Consider the following 23994-nt stretch of genomic DNA (forward strand, 5'->3'; position numbering starts at 1 on the left):
CTCTCTCTCTCTGTCTATTTCTCTCTTTCTCTCTACTCTCTCTCTCTCTCTCTCTCTCTCTCTCTCTCTCTCTCTCTCTCTCTCTCTCTCTCTCTCTCTCTCTCTCTTTCTCTCACTCTCGCTCTCTGTTTCTCACTTTCTTTCTCTCTGTCTCTTTAAATCTCAATCTCTTTCTCACTTTCTCTTTCTCTCTCTATCTCTTTAAATCTCAATCTCTTTCTCACTTTCTCTTTCTCTCTCAATCTCTTTCTCTCTCTTTCTCTCACTCTCTCTCTCTCTTTCTCTTTCTCTCTTTCTCTCGCTCTCTTTTTGTTTCTCTCACTCTTTCTCTCACTCTCTCGCTCTCTGTTTCTCACTTTCTTTCTCTCCATCTCTTTAAAACTCAATCTCTTTCTCACGTTCTCTTTCTCTTTCTCTCTCAATCTCTTTCTCTCTCTTTCTCTCACTCTCTTTCTCTGATTCTCTCTCTTTCTTTCTCTCTGTTTCTTCTCTCTCTGTCTCTCTCTCCCTGATCAGGTGAGGAGGAGCCCTGTGTGACCAACCCGTGTGTACATGAAGGGAAGTGTCTACCTCAGGGCAAGGGCTACAGCTGTTACTGCCCACAGGGCTTCACAGGGGAGAACTGTGAGATCGGTGAGTTTACAACAAACACACACACACACACACACACAAACGTTCCATCACCCTTTAGACAAGGGTTGGGAGGTTGGAGGTCAGCATCCTATCTTCCTTGTCTTACTGTTTATCAAACTCAATAGCAACTGTGTGAATCTGTGACTTTCTTCCTTAAGGTCAGCTTACTTGTCTAGCTCAGCCCTGACTCAGATTCACAACAAACCCTGCAGGGTCATCCCTCATTCAGTGCCTGAGAGACAGTGCCAGACACTAATCATATTTACCCGTCAGCTGTGATGAGAAGGTATCTGTCTGACTGGATACTCCTGGCTTCTAGAGCAGGGAGACTGAGAGATGGGCTTAGAGCATGATGGCAACACAAGGGTGTGTGTGTGTGTGTGTGTGTGTGTGTGTGTGTGTGTGTGTGTGTGTGTGTGTGTGTGTGTGTGTGTGTGTGTGTGTGTGTGTGTGTGTGTGTGTGTGTGTGTGTGTGTGCGTGCGTGCGGGATTTGTTGTATATGTGGGATTATCTCTCTCAGGAGCCCTAACTCCTCTGCATTATGCATTAATGGATTACACATTCATAAGGAACAAAGGCATCATGTGTTTGGAGGGAATGTGTGTATGTATGCATGTGGGTTTATATGTTGCTCAAGGTTGACTTGGAGTCAGTGAGGAGTCACTCAAGGTCATGCTGGGGTGAAGTGATCACTTGAGACAGAGGACAGTGGTTGCCTATGAAATTGTAATGCAGAGACGAAGAGAAGAAGCCACTTTAGACTATTGGGATGCACCCCTAGAACTATTATGGAAGAAACTGACCACTCAGTTACTATGTGTACTAGTAACTGAGGCACAATGTAATGTTTACAGTTGAATCTTACCCCAAAAGGTGATGTCACCTCTTTACATTTTGTAGCCTAGAACCTGTCAGGGAAATTCAAAGCTATGTTTGGCCAGACATGCAGACCTAAGGGCTTATGGTACAAAGCCCCCATCAGAAGGTATTGACAGGGGCCATAGTCTGGATTGGATTTGTCTGAAACCAATGCTTGACTTGGACTGAAATAGGTGCCAGTACTCATTTTGGGTGCTGGTACTGTTTATATTTAGGTGCAGAAGCGCCACAATACATTGAGCTAATATTCTATAAGAGGACCAGGAGCTCAAGCAGTAGAACATTTGAGGTGCCGGTACCTTATCAACACTCAGAACATAGAATATAGTTTAGTTTGAATTGACTTTGAGCGCACAGTTTGGTGCCTTTCATCCTTGGAGTATAAATTCATGTTCTGAGTTGAACCGTTTATACAGTAGACAGTGTGTTTGGAACAGTTATTCATAATTGAGAAAAGAAGACGTGAGTCAGACTTGGGTCAGGATTCTCTGTTTTCTGAAATCCTTCTTTGTCATTAAACCGTCACCGTTGACATTTGATAAATGTTTATTTTTTCAAGAGAGCTCGACCTTCAGGAGAATACAGGAGTTGTTATTGTGATTTGTGAATGTGAAAAAAATATCTCTGTTGTGTTTTTGTGCGGTGTGAACAGATTTAAGGGGTCATAGTAAACCCTCTTGGAGTGTAACAAGGACAAGAGAGCGAGAAAGAGAGAGAGCAAGAGAGAGAAGCAGAGAGTGTGAGAGAGAGAGTGCTTGGCACAGGAATAATGAAATAAGTGGTTTGGTTCTGAAGTACTCTCATAGTGCTCTGATTCATGCAGCAAGAAGGAGAGGGACAAAGACAGACAAACAGAAAACACCCACACTAATCTCTAGTTGCCATGGTGAGAATGAAATGATCATCCTCCCTTACAAAAAATGTCCATTTAGCAGATGCTTTTGTTTTATCCAGAGAAACTTACAATTTGTGCATTCACTTTAAGATAGCTAGGTGGGACAACCACAGTCATAGTAATTAAACATGTTTAATCAATAAAACAGCTGTCAGCAAAGACAGGTGGTAGTGACATAAAGACAAGTGGTAGTGACAAAGACAGGTGGTAGTGACATAAAGACAAGTAGTAGTGACAAAGACAGGTGGTAGTGACATAAAGACAAGTGGTAGTGACATAAAGACAAGTGGTAGTGACATAAAGACAAGTGGTAGTGACAAAGACAGGTGGTAGTGACATAAAGACAAGTGGTAGTGACAAAGACAGGTGGTAGTGACATAAAGACAAGTGGTAGTGACAAAGACAGGTGGTAGTGACATAAAGACAAGTGGTAGTGACAAAGACAGGTGGTAGTGACATAAAGACAAGTGGTAGTGACAAAGACAGGTGGTAGTGACATAAAGACAAGTAGTAGTGACATAAAGACAAGTGGTAGTGACAAAGACAGGTGGTAGTGACATAAAGACAAGTGGTAGTGACAAAGACAGGTGGTAGTGACATAAAGACAAGTGGTAGTGACAAAGACAGGTGGTAGTGACATAAAGACAAGTAGTAGTGACATAAAGACAAGTGGTAGTGACATAAAGACAAGTGGTAGTGACATAAAGACACGTGGTAGTGACATAAAGACAAGTAGTAGTGACATAAAGACACGTGGTAGTGACATAAAGACAAGGGGTAGTGACATAAAGACAAGTGGTAGTGACATAAAGAGAAGTGGTAGTGACATAAAGAGAAGTGGTAGTGACATAAAGACAAGTAGTAGTGACATAAAGACAAGTGGTAGTGACATAAAGACAAGTGGTAGTGACATAAAGAGAAGTGGTAGTGACATAAAGAGAAGTGGTAGTGACATAAAGAGAAGTGGTAGTGACATAAAGAGAAGTGGTAGTGACATAAAGACAAGTAGTAGTGACATAAAGACAAGTGTCAAGAGAGGTCTTTGTTAAATTAGTTGGATTTGGATACAGTTCCCTGGTGTTATGGATTGAGGTATTGTTGTACCCACAGCCCACTGCTTCTGTTGATGGAGATAGAAAACTTGGGAAACATCTTTCCTGTGTGTCACACCGATCAATCCGTTTAGGGAGAACGTCAGCGCTGCGGACGTTGTTCACTTTGCTCTGTCCTGACTACTAACTAGTCCAGCTGGAATGTTTTCCACAAATCTCCCACTGACATCAAACGCTTGGGTCACGGAAAAACTTCATCTCAGTTGATCCAGAACTAAAATCTTGAGTACCATTTATGTTACGTAGTCTGAGATTACAGAGAAAGGTCTGAGCCATGCCTACAGAGGATGGGTTCTGTACACAGACTCTCTAAACTGTTTTGTGTGTTCTTCTGACAGACGTGGATGACTGCCAGTCGAACCCGTGTCTCAACGGAGGCACCTGCATCGACAAGATCGACTCGTTCATCTGCCTCTGTCTGCCCAGCTACGCAGGAGACACCTGTGAGAAGGGTAAGAGAGTGTGTACACACTGGTCAACACACTACATAGCAGTGGAGGCTGCTGAGGGGAGGACGGATCATAATAACAGCTGGAACAGAGCAAATGGAATGGCATCAAACACCATGAAACCATGTTTTTGATGTATTTGATACCATTCCAGCTATTCCGCTCCAGTCATTACCATGAGCCCGTCCTCCCCAATTACAGTGCCTTGCGAAAGTATTCGGCCCCCTTGAACTTTGCGACCTTTTGCCACATTTCAGGCTTCAGACATAAAGATATAAAACTGTATTTTTTTGTGAAGAATCAACAACAAGTGGAACACAATCATGAAGTGGAATGACATTTATTGGATATTTCAAACTTTTTTAACAAATCAAAAACTGCAAAATTGGGCGTGCAAAATTATTCAGCCCCCTTAAGTTAATACTTTGTAGCGCCACCTTTTGCTGCGATTACAGCTGTAAGTTGCTTGGGGTATGTCTCTATCAGTTTTGCACATCGAGAGACTGACATTTTTCCCCATTCCTCCTTGCAAAACAGCTCGAGCTCAGTGAGGTTGGATGGAGAGCATTTGTGAACAGCAGTTTTCAGTTCCTTCCACAGATTCTCGATTGGATTCAGGTCTGGACTTTGACTTGGCCATTCTAACACCTGGATATGTTTATTTTTGACCCATTCCATTGTAGATTTTGCTTTATGTTTTGGATCATTGTCTTGTTGGAAGACAAATCTCCGTCCCAGTCTCAGGTCTTTTGCAGACTCCATCAGGTTTTCTTCCAGAATGGTCCTGTATTTGGCTCCATCCATCTTCCCATCAATTTTAACCATCTTCCCTGTCCCTGCTGAAGAAAAGCAGGCCCAAACCATAATGCTGCCACCACCATGTTTGACAGTGGGGATGGTGTGTTCAGGGTGATGAGCTGTGTTGCTTTTACGCCAAACATAACGTTTTGCATTGTTGCCAAAATGTTCAATTTTGGTTTCATCTGACCAGAGCACTTTCTTCCACATGTTTGGTGTGTCTCCCAGGTGGCTTGTGGCAAACTTTAAACAACACTTTTTATGGATATCTTTAAGAAATGGCTTTCTTCTTGCCACTCTTCCATAAAGGCCAGATTTGTGCAATATACGACTGATTGTTGTCCTATGGACAGAGTCTCCCACCTCATCTGTAGACCTCTGCAGTTCATCCAGAGTGATCATGGGCCTCTTGGCTGCATCTCTGATCAGTCTTCTCCTTGTATGAGTTGAAAGTTTAGAGGGACGGCCAGGTCTTGGTAGATTTGCAGTGGTCTGATACTCCTTCCATTTCAATATTATCGCTTGCACAGTGCTCCTTGGGATGTTTAAAGCTTGGGAAATCTTTTTGTATCCAAATCCGGCTTTAAACTTCTTCACAACAGTATCTTGGACCTGCCTGGTGTGTTCCTTGTTCTTCATGATGCTCTCTGCGCTTTTAACGGACCTCTGAGACTATCACAGTGCAGGTGCATTTATACGGAGACTTGATTACACACAGGTGGATTGTATTTATCATCATTAGTCATTTAGATCAACATTGGATCATTCAGAGATCCTCACTGAACTTCTGGAGAGAGTTTGCTGCACTGAAAGTAAGCCCAATTTTTCCGTTTTTGATTTGTTAAAAAAGTTTGAAATATCCAATAAATGTCGTTCCACTTCATGATTGTGTCCCACTTGTTGTTGATTCTTCACAAAAAATACAGTTTTATATCTTTATGTTTGAAGCCTGAAATGTGGCAAAAGGTCGCAAAGTTCAAGGGGGCCGAATACTTTCGCAAGGCACTGTAAGGTGCCACCAACCTCCTGTGGTAATTAGTCAACACACACAGCCTAAACAGAGAGCGATATAGATTATCACTTTTATCTGAAATACACAGAAATAAGTGGCATTTGCACCTCCAGATGATACAGTGGAATATCTTAACTGAGCTCCCACCCAAGTCAATTCCCCATGAAGTTAGTCCCTTGTGAAAATAACGCTCTTGGTGTCCAAGTCTCCTTGGTCAGTGTTGTTATGTGTAGTATCAGCTGATGTATCAGAGGCTAAAGTCCCAGAGAGCACTATTTCACTGCAGTATCACTCACCGGCTATCAGGCAGTGTATCTGTCTGTACCTGTCACTATGCCGCAGAGAGCTGGCTGATGGATGTACACCGAAACACACACATACAGCCAAACTAGCACAGATACACACACTCTCAAATGAACGCAAACACACACACCTCGCTGGATTTAGAGTCAGTCTGACAGCCCACACCTCCTCATCTGCCCCCCTCTGTGTGTGCAGAAACACTAATAGCAATGAGGGTTAATGAACCCATAACCCTTGGAGTTATTAATGAGACCTCATAATGTAGAGATAGGAACAGCGTGTGCTGAGAATGGAAATGGAGGATCCATGATTGCAGGTTTAATGGTTCATTCAGTCTCAATGTTATTAAAGTGTGGCCTTGCAGGTCCTGAGAGGCACAATACTGAATGACAGGTTGAGAGGGTGTAACAATAATCCTCTCTCCTTCCCTCCAACTCTCTCTCTCTTCTTCTCTCCACTCCTCTCTCTTCTTCTCTCCACTCCTCTCTCTCCTTCCCTCCACCTCTCTCCCTCTTCTTCTCTCCACTCCTCTCTCTCCTTCCCTCCACCTCTCTCTCTCCTTCCCTCCACCTCTCTCTCTTCTTCTCTCCACTCCTCTCTCTCCTTCCCTCCACCTCTCTCTCTCCTTCCCTCCACCTCTCTCTCTCCTTCCCTCCACCTCTCTCTCTTCTTCCCTCCACCTCTCTCTCTTCTTCTCTCCACTCCTCTCTCTCCTTCCCTCCACCTCTCTCTCTCCTTCCCTCCACTTCTCTCTCTCCTTCCCTCTACCTCTCTCTCTCCTTCCCTCTACCTCTCTCTCTCCTTCCCCCCACCTCTCTCTCTTCTTCTCTCCACCCCTCTCTCTCCTTCCCTCCACCTCTCTCTCTCTCTCTTCTTCTCTCCACTCCTCTCTCTCCTTCCCTCTACCTCTCTTTCTCTTCTTCTCTCCACTTCTCTCTCTCCTTCCCTCCACCTCTCTCTCTCTCTTCTTCTCTCCACTTCTCTCTTTCCTTCCCTCTACCTCTCTCTCTCCTTCCCTCCACCTCTCTCTCTCCTTCCCTCCACCTCTCTCTCTTCTTCTCTCCACTCCTCTCTCTCCTTCCCTCCACCTCTCTCTCTTCTTCTCTCCACTCCTCTCTCTCCTTCCCTCCACCTCTCTCCCTTCTTCTCTCCACTTCTCTCTCTGCTTCCCTCTACCTCTCTCTCTCTTCTTCTCTCCACTTCTCTCTCTCCTTCCCTCCACCTCTCTCTCTCTCTCTCTCTTCTTCTCTCCACTCCTCTCTCTCCTTCCCTCTACCTCTCTTTCTCTTCTTCTCTCCACTTCTCTCTCTCCTTCCCTCCACCTCTCTCTCTCTCTTCTTCTCTCCACTTCTCTCTCTACTTCCCTCCACCTCTCTCCCTCTTCTTCTCTCCACTTCTCTCTCTCCTTCCCTCCACCTCTCTCTTTTCTTCTCTCCACTTCTCTCTCTCCTTCCCTCTACCTCTCTCTCTCTTCTTCTCTCCACTTCTCTCTCTCCTTCCCTCCACCTCTCTCTCTCTCTTCTTCTCTCCACTTCTCTCTCTACTTCCCTCCACCTCTCTCCCTCTTCTTCTCTCCACTTCTCTCTCTCCTTCCCTCCACCTCTCTCTCTTCTTCTCTCCACTTCTCTCTCTCCTTCCCTTCACCTCTCTCTCTTCTTCTCTCCACTTCTCTCTCTCCTTCCCTTCACCTCTCCCTCTTCTTCTCTCCACTTCTCTCTCTCCTTCCCTCCACCTCTCTCTCTTCTTCTCTCCACTTCTCTCTCTCCTTCCCTTCACCTCTCTCTCTTCTTCTCTCCACTTTTCTCTCTCCTTCCCTTCACCTCTCTCTCTCCTTCCCTCCACCTCTCTCTTTTCTTCTCTCCACTTCTCTCTCTCCTTCCCTCTACCTCTCTCTCTCTTCTTCTCTCCACTTCTCTCTCTCCTTCCCTTCACCTCTCTTCTTCTCTCTGTCAATGTTCCTCTTTTCCTCTATCGTCCTACTCTCCTTTCTCTCTTCATCACTTATCTTTTTCACTCAATCTTCTTCTCCCTTCCTTACCTCCTTCATTTGTTTTTCTTTGCCCCCTCCCGTCTTCCATACTCTAACCTATCTTTCCTATCCCTGTCTGCTTTCTCTATCCCACAATGCTCTCCTTTCTCATCTGCTCTCTCTAGATGTTGAGGGTTGTGAGCATGGATGGAGGAAGTTCCATGGCCACTGCTACAGGTACGTGAGAAAAAACGAACCTACCCTCTAACATTCAACTGTATCAGGGGTGTCAAACTAATTTCCCCCCGCGGGCCGCATTCGGTCTTCACCGAGCTCCGGAGGGCCACACTTAAAATGGATCTGGCCCGCGGGCCTTGAGTTTGAGACGTCATCTATCATCTATTTTTAGCCTTGGTAGCTGAGGGATGAAGGAATCCTGCATTGAGCAACAGAAATGTAAAGGTCATTTTCTATTGAGCCGACGTACGCAACATTTATGATGAATGCAGAAAATTGCCTTTACATTTAAATCACGCTGTAATGCTGAATATTGGATTGAATATTGCCCTACTATTGATCTAACAAAAACCTGTATTCTTCACTTCAGGTACTTCTCTCACAGACACACCTGGGAGGATGCAGAGAAGGACTGCAGAGAGCAGAGCGCCCACCTCAGCAGTATCACCTCGGTCATCGAGCAGGAGTTCATCAATGGGCTGGGCCATGATAACGCCTGGATCGGCCTGAATGATCGCACAGTGGAGGAGGACTTCCAGTGGACTGACACCAATGACCTGGTGACGTTCTATATTTCTCTCTGTCAATAACAGCTCATGTTATACTGCATTGTATGTGATATATACCTGTACTTGAACCTCAAAGTTGGAACACTTTGTGTGTAACGTGTGTCTTTGTACAACAGATTATATATACACGCCATTTAGCAGACACTTTTATCCAAAGCAACAGTCATTCATACATTTTAAGTATGGGTGCTCCCAGGAATTGAACCCACTATATTGGCGTAGCAAGGGCCATGAGCTACAGAGGAGCAAACATAGGATCCCATGTATAAACAGCTGAGTATTACTTTATAATAGATTTAAAGCCAAGATTAATACAATGTGACATACTGTAAGTGTGTTGTATTGTGTAGGTGTATGAGAACTGGAGGGAGAGCCAGCCTGATAACTTCTTTGCGGGCGGAGAGGACTGTGTGGTGACCATCGCCCATGAGGAGGGCAAGTGGAACGACGTGCCCTGCAACTATAACCTGCCCTACATCTGCAAAAAAGGCACAGGTAGGATCACAGGACTTAATAACTTCTTATGGCTGCAGGGGCAGTATTGAATAGCTTGGATGAAAGGTGCCCAGAGGTGCCCAGAGTAAATGGCCTGCTCCTCAGTCCCAGTTGCTAATATATGCATATTATTATTAGTATTAGATAGACAACACTCTGAAGTTTATAAAACTGTTTGAATGATGTCTGTGAGTATAACAGAACTCATATGGCAGGCAAAAACCTGAGACGAAATCCAAACAGGAAGTGGGAAATCTGAGGTTGGTCGATTTCAACCCAGCCCCTATTGAATACACAATGGGATATTGGTTATCTTGCACTTCCTAAGGCTTCCACTAGATGTCAACCGTCTTTAGAAACTTGTTTGAGGATTCTACTGTGAAGTGGCACCGAATGAGAAAGGAATGAGTCAGGTCTGCCATGAGCTGACCATGCTCTGACCATGCGCGTTCACATGAGAGGGAGCTCTGTTCCATCGCTCTTCTGAAGACAGTGGAATTTTCCGGTTGGAACATTATTGATGTTTTATGTTAAAAACATCCTAAAGATTGATTCCATACATCATTTGACATGTTTCTACGGACAGTAACGGAACGGAACTTTCTGACATTTCGTCTGCAACTAGGGAACGCGCTTCATGACTTTGGATTTGTTTACCAAACATGCTAACATCAGTAGCTCTTTGGACATAAATGATGGACATTATCGAACTAAATGTGGAACTGGGAATCCTGGGAGTGCATTCTGATGAAGATCCTCAAAGGTAAGTGAATATTTATAATGCTATTTATGACTTCTGTTGACTACCCAATATGGAGGATATCTTTTGGGCTGCTTTGTTGTCTGAAAGCTGTACTCAGATTATTGCATGGTTTGCTTTTTCGGTAAGTAAAAAAAAAAATCTGACACAGCGGTTGCATTAAGGAGAAGTGTATCTATATTTCCATGTCTAACAATTGTATTTTCATCTACGTTTATGAGTATTTCTGTAAAATTATGTGGCTCTCTGCAATATCACCGGATGTTTTTGGAACTAGTGAACGTAGCGCGCCAATGTATACTGAGATTTTTTGTGTATAAATATGCACTTTATCGAACAAAACATACTTGTATTGTGTAACATGAAGTCCTATGAGTGTCATCTGATGAAGATCATCAAAGGTTAGTGATTCATTTTATCTCTATTTGTGCTTTATGTGACTCCTCTGTCTTGGCTCTGACCTAACATAATCGTTTGTGGTGCTTCGCTGTAAAGCCTATTTGAAATCGGACACTTTGTTGGGATTAACAACAAGATTACCTTTAAAATGGTATAAGATACATGTATGTTTGAGGAATTTTAATTATGAGATTTCTGTTGTTTGAATTTGGCGCTCTGCACTTTCACTGACTGTTGTCATATCAATCCCGTTAACGGGATTGCAGCCCTAAGAAGTATTCACATAGCCATGGTGCAATCAGCTCCATGTCTTCAGAAAGGAGCAGGTAGGATCACAGGACTTAACATAGCCATGGTACCGGTAAAACAATAAGAATGCATTTACAATAGCGTCCTCAATACGTGTATTTTTTTAAATAAATGTTGGGTTCCTACTGGATAGCGGATTTACAGTGCCTTGCGAAAGTATTCGGCCCCCTTGAACTTTGCGACCTTTTGCCACATTTCAGGCTTCAAACATAAAGATTTAAAACTTTAAACTTTCAGCTCATACAAGGCGAAGACTGATCAGAGATGCAGCCAAGAGGCCCATGATCACTCTGGATGAACTGCAGAGATCTACAGCTGAGGCGGGAGACTCTGTCCATAGGACAACAATCAGTTGTATATTGCACAAATCTGGCCTTTATGGAAGAGTGGCAAGAAGAAAGCCATTTCTTAAAGATATCCATAAAAAGTGTTGTTTAAAGTTTGCCACAAGCCACCTGGGAGACACACCAAACATGTGGAAGAAGGTGCTCTGGTCAGATGAAACCAAAATTGAACTTTTTGGCAACAATGCAAAACGTTATGTTTGGCGTAAAAGCAACACAGTTTATCACCCTGAACACACCATCCCACTGTCAAACATGGTGGTGGCAGCATCATGGTTTGGGCCTGCTTTTCTTCAGCAGGGACAGGGAAGATGGTTAAAATTGATGGGAAGATGGATGGAGCCAAATACAGGACCATTCTGGAAGAAAACCTGATGGAGTCTGCAAAAGACCTGAGACTGGGACGGAGATTTGTCTTCCAACAAGACAATGATCCAAAACATAAAGCAAAATCTACAATGGAATGGTTCAAAAATAAACATATCCAGGTGTTAGAATGGCCAAGTCAAAGTCCAGACCTGAATCCAATCGAGAATCTGTGGAAAGAACTGAAAACTGCTGTTCACAAATGCTCTCCATCCAACCTCACTGAGCTCGAGCTGTTTTGCAAGGAGGAATGGGAAAAAATTTCAGTCTCTCGATGTGCAAAACTGATAGAGACATACCCCAAGCGACTTACAGCTGTAATCGCAGCAAAAGGTGGCGCTACAAAGTATTAACTTAAGGGGGCTGAATAATTTTGCACGCCCAATTTTTCAGTTTTTGATTTGTTAAAAAGTTTGAAATATCCAATCAATGTCATTCCACTTCATGATTGTGTCCCACTTGTTGTTGATTCTTCACAAAAAAATACAGTTTTATATCTTTATGTTTGAAGCCTGAAATGTGGCAAAAGGTCGCAAAGTTCAAGGGGGCCGAATACTTTCGCAAGGCACTGTAAACTGGGCTGTGGCTAGAAACAGGATGTCATGTTCATTTGGAGGAACAAAGTCATCATGGCAAATAAGAGAGTTTGGAAATAATACATTTCCAATTTACTCTACGGAGCCTTGTATCCTCTGGGGATTCCTCTGTTTTGTCAATAGAATGTCTGGCGAGGAAACACGCACACTTGACATCAGAGTGTAAGAGCATAATGACAATTTATCAACTCAAGTTGCCAAAATAAATATTGCCTTTTGATGAAACATGTCAATCACAGTGTTTAGTTCAACAGGTTATTTATTATTGACTAGTGGGAGACACATTGTCAAGACAGACAGACAGGCAGACAGACAGGCAGACAGACAGACAGACAGACAGGCAGACAGACAGGCAGACAGACAGACAGACAGACAGACAGACAGACAGACAGACAGACAGACAGACAGACAGACAGACAGGCAGACAGGCAGGCAGACAGACAGACAGACAGACAGACAGACAGACAGACAGACAGACAGACAGACAGACAGACAGACAGACAGACAGGCAGGCAGACAGACAGACAGACAGACAGACAGACAGACAGACAGACAGACAGACAGGCAGGCAGACAGACAGACAGACAGACAGACAGACAGACAGACAGACAGACAGACAGACAGACAGACAGACAGACAGACAGACAGACAGACAGACAGACAGAGTGCTATTTCAAAAGCACTGATATTCCCCTAGATACAACCCGATCGATATGCAGGCTGTCAAACCTCAATAGGCACAATGCACTCTCATATTTTCCTCTATGAAGTGTGAAAAGAGAATAAAGCTTCAACATTGCTGACACAACAAACTGAAGTCTGAATCACATTTACAGTTTTTCCCAAGTTGTTAACACACGTTTGCTGAAACTACATCTCAGGTAGTCAAAACAGTTAGCCAGTTTCCCCAGTGGGCAGTGTTGTATGGTCCAAGGGTGGCATGGAGCTGGAGGTCCCCATTGTGGCTCATAGCTGCGCATATGGTGACATTTCTCCCACGCTGGCCAGGTACAGTACCTCAGTGATGGCGCGTTGACCAATGATGTTCCTTCCTCTCCTCCTCGTCTTTGCTAAATTGAATCCAGCCTCATCTATGAGTATGAGTTCCTGGGGGATGGGACTTGCATCCAACTCCATGATTCTCTGAAATGACAGTAAATACTGTAATTGCTGTATAGTAAAGTTCACTGGCAACATCAATGAGTCTCTAATGTTTCAAGAGTGTAATACTACTACATTGCTTACTTACACATATTCGTACCGTTTATCCTTCACTCTTTGGGAATTCCTTTCAAATGGGACTCTGTAGATTTGCTTCATCCAGAGATTTGTTTCTTAAGGATGTGGCATATGGTTGGTCACCTCCCTCTGACATACTGCATGTAACTCCGGGTCTTTCCAGTAGCGGCCCTTATGAGAGCCAGTTTCAGCGCTTGATGATTGTAGCTTCAACCCAGAGTTACCTATGCTGCAGAGGATAAGTTCATTAGAGTTAACTGCACCTCAGATTGCAGCCCCCAAAAATGCTTTAATATGGTCCACCATTGTCGCTCAAATTTCATCAGAGATTACTCTCCTTGTTCTTGGTCTTCCTCCACCTCTACAGTACCTCTACCGCTACCTCTACCACCTCTACCTCTACAGCACCTCTACCTCCACCTCTACAGTACCTATACAGTACCTCTAACTCTACCTCCACCTCTACAATACCTCCACCTCTACCTCTACAGTACCTCTACCTCCACCTCTACAGTACCTCTACAGTACCTCTACCTCCACCTCTACAGTACCTCCACCTCTACCTCTACAGTACCTCTACCTCCACCTCTACAGTACCTCTACAGTACCTCTAACTCTAACTCTACCTCTACAATACCTCTACAATATATCTACCTCCACCTGTACAGTTCCTCCTCCTCTACCTTTACAGTACCTCCACCTCTATAGTTCCTCCACCTCTAACTCTACAGTACCTCCACCTCCACCTCTACAGTACCTCCACCTCCACCTCAACCTCTACCTCTACCTCTACAGCACCTCTACAGTTCCTCCACCTCCACCTCTACCTTTACAGTACCTCCACCTCCACCTCTACGCCTACAGTACCTCTACATCTACAGAACCTCTACAGTAATTCTACATCTACAGTACCTCTACAGTACCTCTACGTCTACAGTACCTCTACCTCTACAGTATCTCTACCTCTACAGTACCTCCACCTCTACCTCCACCTCCACAGTTCCTCTACAGTACCTCTACCTCCACCTTTACCTCCTCAGGACCTCTTCCTCCACCTCTTCAGTTCCTCCACCTCTACCTCTACAGTACCTCCACCTCTACTTCTGCATCTACAGTACCACTACCTCTACAGTACCTCCACCTCTACAGTTCCTCGACCTCTACCTCTACAGTACCCCCACCTCCACCTCTACAGTACCTCCACCTCCACCTCTACCTTTATAGTTCATCTATCTCTACAGTACCTCAATCTCTACAGGACCTCCACAGTACCTCTACCTCTATAGTAACTCCACCTCCACCTCTACCTACACAGTACCTCTACCTCTATAGTACCTCCACCTCCACCTCTACCTCCACAGTACCTCTGCCTCTACAGTACCCCCACCTCTACCTTTACAGTACATCTACCTCTATAGTACCTCCACCTCCACCTCTACCTCCATAGTACCTCTACCTCTATAGTACCTCTACAGTACCTCTACCTCTACACTACCTCCACTTATACCTCTACAGTACCTCTACCTCTACAGTACCTCCACCTCTACCTTTACAGTACATCTACCTCTATAGTACCTCCACCTCTACCTCCATAGTACCTCTACCTTTACAGTACCTCCACCTCTACCTTTTACCGTACCTCCACTTCTACCTCTACAGTACCTCTACCTCTACACTACCTCCACTTCTACCTCTACAGTACCTCTACCTCTACAGTACCTCCACCTCTACCTACATAGTACCTCTACCTTTACAGTACCCCCACCTCTACCTTTTACAGTACCTCCATTTCTACCTCTACAGTACCTCTACCTCTACACTACCTCCACTTCTACCTCTACAGTACCTCTACCTCTACAGTTCCTCCACTTCTACCTCTACAGTTCCTCCACCTCTACAGTACCTCCACCTCCACCTCGACCTCTACCTCTACAGTACCTCTACCTCTACAGTTCCTCCACCTCTATCTCTACAGTACCTCCACCTCCACCTCTACCTCTACCTCTACAGTATCTCTACCTCTACCTCTACAGTTCCTCCACCTCTACCTCTACAGTACCTCTACGTCTAGAGTACCTCCACCTCCACTTCTACCTCTACAGTACCTCTACCTCTACCTCTACAGTATCTCTACCTCCACCTCTAAGGTGCTTCCACCTCCACCTCTACCTCTACAGTACCTCTACCTCTACAATACATCCACCTCCACCTCTACCCCTACCTCTACAGTACCTCCACTTCTACCTCTACAGTACCTCTACCTCTACAGTACATCCACCTCCACCTCTACCCCTACCTCTACAGTATCTCTACCTCCACCTCTACAGTTCCTCCACCTCTACCTCTACAGTACCTCCAACTCCACCTCTACCTTTACAGTACCTCCACCTCTACAGTACCTCTACCTCCATCTCTACAGTTCCTCCACCTCTACCTCTACCTCTACAGAACCTCTACCTCTACAGTACCTCTACCCCCACCTCTACAGTACCTCCACTTCCACCTCTACCTTATAGTACCTCCACTTCTACCTCTGCAGTATCTCTACCTCTACATTTCCTCCACCTTTACCTCTACAGTACCTCCACCTCCACGGTTCCTCTACAGTACCTCTACCTCCACCTCTACCTCTACAGTATCTCCTCCTCCACCTCTACAGTTCCTCCACCTCTACCTCTACAGTATCTCCACCTCCACCTCTACAGTACCTCCACCTCTACTTCTACATCTACAGTACCTCTACCTCTACAGTACCTCTACCTCCACAGTTCCTCCACCTCTACTTCTACAGTACCTCTACCTCCACCTCTACAGTTCCTCCACCTCTACCTCTACAGAACCTCTACATCCACCTCTACCTCTACAGTATCTCTTCCTCCACCTCTACAGTTCCTCCACCTCCACCTCTACAGTACCTCCACCTCTACCTTTACAGTATATCTACCTCCACAGTACCTCTACCTCTACAGTACCTCCACCTCCACCTCTACCTCCACAGTACCTCTACTTCTATAGTTCATCCACCTCTACCTCTACAGTACCTCTACCTCCACCTCTACAGTTCCTCCACCTCTACCTCTACAGAACCTCTTCCTCCACCTCTACCTCTACAGTATCTCTTCCTCCACCTCTACAGTTCCTCCACCTCTACAGTACCTCCACCTCCACCTCTACCTTTACAGTATATATACCTCTACAGAACCTCCACAGTACCTCTACCTCTACAGTACCTCCACCTCCACCTCTACCTCCACAGTACCTCTACCTCTATAGTACCTCCACCTCTACCTTTATAGTACCTCCAACTCCACCTCTACATTACCTCCACCTCTACCTCTACAGTACCTCCACCTCTACCTCTACAGTACCTCCAACTCCACCTCTACATTACCTCCACCTCTACCTCTACAGTTCCTCCACCTCTAACTTTACTGTACCTCCAAATCTACCACTACCTCTACAGTACCTCCACCTTTACAGTTCTTCGACCTTCACAGTTCCTCCACCATCTACCACTACAGAACCCCCACCTCTACCTCTACCTCTTACAGTACCTCCACCTCTACCTCTACCTTTACAGTACCTCCACCACCACCTCTACCTCTACAGTCCCTCCACCTCTACCTCTACAGTACCTCCACCTCCACCTCTACCTCTAAGTCCACCTCCACCCCTACCTCTACAGTCCCTCCACCTCTACCTCTACAGTACCTCTACCTCTACAGTACCTCTATCTCTACAGTACCTCCACCTCCACCTCTACAGTACCTCTACAGTCCCTCCACCTCTACCTCTACAGTACCTCTACCTCTACAGTACCTCTATCTCTACAGTACCTCCACCTCCACCTCTACAGTACCTCTACAGTACCTCCACCTCTACCTCTACAGTACCTCTACCTCTACAGTACCTCTACCTCTACAGTACCTCCACCTACACCTCTACAATACCTCTACAGTACCTCCACCTCAACCTCTACAGTACCTCTACCTCTACAGTACCTCCACCTCCACCTCTACCTCTACAGTACCTCTACAGTACCTCCACCTCTACCTCCATAGTACCGCCACCTCTACCACTACAGTACCTCCACCTCTACCTCTACGGTACCTCCACCTCTACCTCTATAGTACCACCACCTCCACGGTTCCTCTACAGTACCTCTACCTCCACCTCTACCTCTACAGTATCTCCTCCTCCACCTCTACAGTTCCTCCACCTCTACCTCTACAGTATCTCCACCTCCACCTCTACAGTACCTCCACCTCTACTTCTACATCTACAGTACCTCTACCTCTACAGTACCTCTACCTCCACAGTTCCTCCACCTCTACTTCTACAGTACCTCTACCTCCACCTCTACAGTTCCTCCACCTCTACCTCTACAGAACCTCTACATCCACCTCTACCTCTACAGTATCTCTTCCTCCACCTCTACAGTTCCTCCACCTCCACCTCTACAGTACCTCCAACTCTACCTTTACAGTATATCTACCTCCACAGTACCTCTACCTCTACAGTACCTCCACCTCCACAGTTCCTCCACCTCTACTTCTACAGTACCTCTACCTCCATCTCTACAGTTCCTCCACCTCTACCTCTACCTCTACAGAACCTCTACCTCTACAGTACCTCTACCCCCACCTCTACAGTACCTCCACTTCCACCTCTACCTTATAGTACCTCCACTTCTACCTCTGCAGTATCTCTACCTCTACATTTCCTCCACCTTTACCTCTACAGTACCTCCACCTCCACGGTTCCTCTACAGTACCTCTACCTCCACCTCTACCTCTACAGTATCTCCTCCTCCACCTCTACAGTTCCTCCACCTCTACCTCTACAGTATCTCCACCTCCACCTCTACAGTACCTCCACCTCTACTTCTACATCTACAGTACCTCTACCTCTACAGTACCTCTACCTCCACAGTTCCTCCACCTCTACTTCTACAGTACCTCTACCTCCACCTCTACAGTTCCTCCACCTCTACCTCTACAGAACCTCTACATCCACCTCTACCTCTACAGTATCTCTTCCTCCACCTCTACAGTTCCTCCACCTCCACCTCTACAGTACCTCCACCTCTACCTTTACAGTATATCTACCTCCACAGTACCTCTACCTCTACAGTACCTCCACCTCCACCTCTACCTCCACAGTACCTCTACTTCTATAGTTCATCCACCTCTACCTCTACAGTACCTCTACCTCCACCTCTACAGTTCCTCCACCTCTACCTCTACAGAACCTCTACCTCCACCTCTACCTCTACAGTATCTCTTCCTCCACCTCTACAGTTCCTCCACCTCTACAGTACCTCCACCTCCACCTCTACCTTTACAGTATATATACCTCTACAGAACCTCCACAGTACCTCTACCTCTACAGTACCTCCACCTCCACCTCTACCTCCACAGTACCTCTACCTCTATAGTACCTCCACCTCTACCTTTATAGTACCTCCAACTCCACCTCTACATTACCTCCACCTCTACCTCTACAGTACCTCCACCTCTACCTCTACAGTACCTCCAACTCCACCTCTACATTACCTCCACCTCTACCTCTACAGTTCCTCCACCTCTAACTTTACTGTACCTCCAAATCTACCACTACCTCTACAGTACCTCCACCTTTACAGTTCTTCGACCTTCACAGTTCCTCCACCATCTACCACTACAGAACCCCCACCTCTACCTCTACCTCTTACAGTACCTCCACCTCTACCTCTACCTTTACAGTACCTCCACCACCACCTCTACCTCTACAGTCCCTCCACCTCTACCTCTACAGTACCTCCACCTCCACCTCTACCTCTAAGTCCACCTCCACCCCTACCTCTACAGTCCCTCCACCTCTACCTCTACAGTACCTCTACCTCTACAGTACCTCTATCTCTACAGTACCTCCACCTCCACCTCTACAGTACCTCTACAGTCCCTCCACCTCTACCTCTACAGTACCTCTACCTCTACAGTACCTCTATCTCTACAGTACCTCCACCTCCACCTCTACAGTACCTCTACAGTACCTCTACAGTCCCTCCACCTCTACCTCTACAGTACCTCTACCTCTACAGTACCTCCACCTACACCTCTACAATACCTCTACAGTACCTCCACCTCGACCTCTACAGTACCTCTACCTCTACAGTACCTCCACCTCCACCTCTACCTCTACAGTACCTCTACAGTCCCTCCACCTCTACCTCTACAGTACCTCTACCTCTACAGTACCTCTATCTCTACAATACCTCCACCTCCACCTCTACAGTACCTCTACAGTACCTCCACCTCTACCTCTACAGTACCTCTACCTCTACAGTACCTCTACCTCTACAGTACCTCCACCTACACCTCTACAATACCTCTACAGTACCTCCACCTCAACCTCTACAGTACCTCTACCTCTACAGTACCTCCACCTCCACCTCTACCTCTACAGTACCTCTACAGTACCTCCACCTCTACCTCCATAGTACCGCCACCTCTACCACTACAGTACCTCCACCTCTACCTCTACGGTACCTCCACCTCTACCTCTATAGTACCACCACCTCTACCTCAACAGTACCTCTACCTCCACCTCTACCACTACAGTACCTCCACTTATACCTCTACAGTACCTCTACAGTACCTCTACAGTACCACTACCTCCACCTCCACCTCTACCTCATCAGTACCTGCTTCTCCACCTCTACCTCTATAGTACCTATACCTCTACGGTACCTCCACCTTCACCTCTACCTCTACAGTACCTCCACCTCCCCCTCTACCTCTAGAGTACCTACACCTCCCCCTCTACCTTTACTGTACCTCCACCTCTACCTCTACAGTACCTCCACCTCTAGCTCTACAGTACCTCTACCTCTACCTCTACAGTACCTCCACCTCTACCTCTACAGTACCTCTACCTCTACCTCTACAGTACCTCTACCTCTACCTCTACAGTACCTCTACAATACCTCTACCTCCACCTCTACCTCTACAGTACCTCCACCTCTACCTCTACAGTACCTCTACAGTACCTCCACCTCTACCTCTACAGTACCTTTACCTCTACAGTACCTCCACCTCCTCTCTACCTCTACAGTACCTCCACCTCCATCTCTACCTCTTCCTCTACAGTACCTCCACCTCTACCTCCACAGTACCTCCACCTCTCCCTCTGCAGTACCTGTACCTCCACCTCTACCTCTACAGTACCTCTAACTCCACCTCCACCTCTACAGTACCTCTACCTCCACCTCCACCTGCCAAGTTTGCTTACATTGTTCCCCAAACACAGGAGTACTCACCTGTGGCCTTTTTATCCATGAGTTACAGATTTGGTGTATGGATCTACTAAATGAGTTACAGATTTGGTGTATGGTTCTACTAAATTAGTTACAGGTTTGGTGTATGGTTCTACTAAATGAGTTACAGGTTTGGTGTATGGCTCTACTAAATGAGTTACAGATTTGGTGTATGGCTCTACTAAATGAGTAACAGGTTTGGTGTATGGTTCTACTAAATGAGGTACAGATTTGGTGTATGGCTCTACTAAATGAGTTACAGGTTTGGTGTATGGTTCTACTAAATGAGTTACAGATTTGGTGTATGGTTCTACTAAATTAGTTACAGGTTTGGTGTATGGTTCTACTAAATGAGTTACAGGTTTGGTGTATGGCTCTACTAAATGAGTTACAGATTTGGTGTATGGCTCTACTAAATGAGTAACAGGTTTGGTGTATGGTTCTACTAAATGAGTTACAGATTTGGTGTATGGCTCTACTAAATGAGTTACAGATTTGGTGTATGGCTCTACTAAATGAGTAACAGGTTTGGTGTATGGTTCTACTAAATGAGGTACAGATTTGGTGTATGGCTCTACTAAATGAGTAACAGGTTTGGTGTATGGTTCTACTAAATGAGTAACAGATTTGGTGTATGGCTACTAAATGAGTTACAGGTTTGGCTGAATATTCCTCATGGGCCAGTGTGTAATTGGGAAAAACTGTAATATTTCAAACTTTCAGTTGATCTAAACAGAAACCTTTGTCTCTTTCTGTTGCCGTTTTATCTCACCTCTCATGTTCACTTGGACTGCAAAGCTAACATTTGCCATCTTGTTTAAAGCTGGCATTAAATTGCCAGTGACTGTCTTGCCCTCAGATCTATTCTCTGAAATCCCACCATGCATCTCTGTGTCAGGTGCCCTGATGTAACTGTGACACTGGAATGAGACCCAGAGCAAGGATTTATGGGATAGCCTGAAGCCTAGCTCCTTGAAGAGGGAGGGAGGGAGGGAAGAGGGATGGAGAGAGATTATCGGAGCTGCCTTGGCTCTATATTGCTTCACAGAGCACTGCGCCATCTGCAGAGCACCGTGCCATCTGCAGAGCACCTGTCCTCGCGTATAGGATTCAGTAGCAAGTGTTTACCTAGGGAGAAAAAAATTAATTGCAAGCCAAACACCCAAGATACAGTACACACTGTATCTTCTTCGATGTTGCTCAACACTGACTGAATTGACTTAATTGTTCATCTTGTCCCGTCTGACAGTGCTGTGTGGAACCCCGCCCGCTGTGGAGAATGCCCATCTGATTGGCCGTCGGCGGTCCCATTATGACATCCATGCGGTGGTGCGTTATCAGTGTGCCGAAGGTTTCTACCAGCGCCACATCCCCACCGCGCGTTGCCGGGCCGATGGCACCTGGGACCGGCCCAAGATCATCTGCACAAAGTGTGAGTGACAAACAGCAGATTTGTTTTTTAAACGTGTTGTCTTATGCAACCTTTCTTCGGATAACAAACCTTTATTCACTGTCACTGCACCAATTAAACAGAGAATGGTAAATGTTGTTACTGCACCAATTTTGAGGTGTAACTTCCCCTCCCTCAGCTCGGCGATCCCACCGGTACCGCCGCAACCACCGCCACGGCCAGCGCCGGGAGCGTAGGAACCACAGGAGATACGGAGGAGAGGCACACATGGAGAGGGGAGAGGACACACACAGCCAATACTGAACCAAATACTACACCTCCCACAATGCTCTGCGCCTGACCGCTGACCTATCCTGGGGCTGAGGGGATCAACCCCTCACAATGGACAGTAGTTGACATCTGAACGTTCTCTTTTCCTGACCTATTTCAGTCTCTCTCTTTGGATTGAAATCTCACTTGAGATACTGTATGTGTGCAAAACTTTAACTTTCATGCAAATGACCGATTGACATCAGTGCAAAAAAGGTTCTGTGTTACGCACCCATAGCTCATGTTTGGATTTGTCCTTGTTTTTTGTTGATTTTGTTTAACCATGTCCATTACTTACAATAGTAATAGTCTCTCTCTCGCTAACATGGTCACTAATACTGTAACTTAGAAACAGCAAATCCTTGGCATGTCTATGAATAACCTATTCTCACTGTCGAAACATAAATACAGTGATGTGATAAATACTGTGTGTGTGTGTGTGTGTCTGTTCATGCGTGTGTATGTGTGTGAGAGAAAGTGTGTATCCTATGCGAGTGTGTTTTTATAAGTTTGAAGCTTGTTCTACATCTCAGAACATCCTAATGTTTGTGTTCTGTTTATAAAGCACAGATTTAATTAATAAGTTAGCAAGTTAGCTTTCAGTCCCAATTAACCCAGAGCTTTTGTCTGTATCCTGTACTTGTTATGTTCCCTTAGGGCTCCTGAATAGTAGGGCTGTTTTATTATTCAACTTATGTGCCATTTTTAAATATTTGCTAACTTTTCATGTCACGTCACTATTTATTATGGACTAGTTAATATATGTTGATTTTTTTTGTTTACATAATCCAACAAGGCAATGTAATATCTGTTTTCTTTAATGTACCATTCTCTTACAATCAAAATGTGTTAACCAAAAAACAAGTTAACCCTTTGATTGCCTGTACTGTACTGTAAATACTGTGGTTTTTGTTTGTTTGTTATTGACTGACACCTGATTGATACCTGACCCGTGTCCAGCCATGTGTTTCCCATCGGCATCTCAACTAATATTCTAAAACAGCCCCATCGATCTAAATGGAATAAAATAGGATAGATTGAAGTACTACGGACTGAGACAAAACATTCTCAAGATATCTACTCGATCGCCAATAGACCCAGTCTTTGCCCAGTCTTTGCACGGCTCCGATATGTAATGGGTAGGATGCCATGAATCCCCTTTTTTGGTGTTGTTATGATGTCCTGTCCAGCTGTTGTGTTCCATTCTTAATAAAGCTAAAAAAACAAACAAATGAACGACGACAGTGTGTCTGGTCAGTTTTGTGATTGAAGCTGGGCTCTAGCTCTAGTATTTCTATTTCTTTGTACGTTTCTACCACATCGCTGTACCTCAGACACGGAAGACTGACAGCAGCTTGTAGCTAACCCATGCCTCCTAAACCAGCATCCAGGAACAAAAGAAAGGATTTTAACATCTTCTACTAATTTACCAGCTCTGTTGTTCACCTCACTTCATTCTCCGCCCAGAGAAAGTCCATTCTGGCCAATAATTTTCATTCTGTCGGGAACAAACAGGACATTTTCTCCTCTCTTTGGTCTCTGTTTTGAATGGATTGTGGAGGGAAAATACATGTAAGAATGGACCCTCTGTCATTGCCAACAAAGGGTATAT

General features: G+C 45.3%; 1 protein-coding gene across 1 annotated transcript in view; it reads left to right on the top strand.

The window, feature by feature from the left end:
- The window catches only part of LOC109874771 (neurocan core protein), a 144394-nt gene extending 120770 nt beyond the window's left edge, over positions 1 to 23624 (top strand). Inside the window, 7 exon segments of the mRNA XM_031810824.1 lie at positions 517 to 633; positions 3859 to 3972; positions 8237 to 8288; positions 8659 to 8848; positions 9208 to 9352; positions 21912 to 22094; positions 22252 to 23624. Coding sequence (XP_031666684.1) covers positions 517 to 633; positions 3859 to 3972; positions 8237 to 8288; positions 8659 to 8848; positions 9208 to 9352; positions 21912 to 22094; positions 22252 to 22376 — 926 coding nt within the window. The 3' untranslated portion in view covers positions 22377 to 23624.
- Positions 23625 to 23994: the final 370 nt, after the last annotated feature.

The sequence above is a fragment of the Oncorhynchus kisutch genome, linkage group LG30, assembly GCF_002021735.2.
Source record: "Oncorhynchus kisutch isolate 150728-3 linkage group LG30, Okis_V2, whole genome shotgun sequence".
In the NCBI taxonomy this organism is placed as follows: Eukaryota; Metazoa; Chordata; class Actinopteri; order Salmoniformes; family Salmonidae; genus Oncorhynchus; species Oncorhynchus kisutch.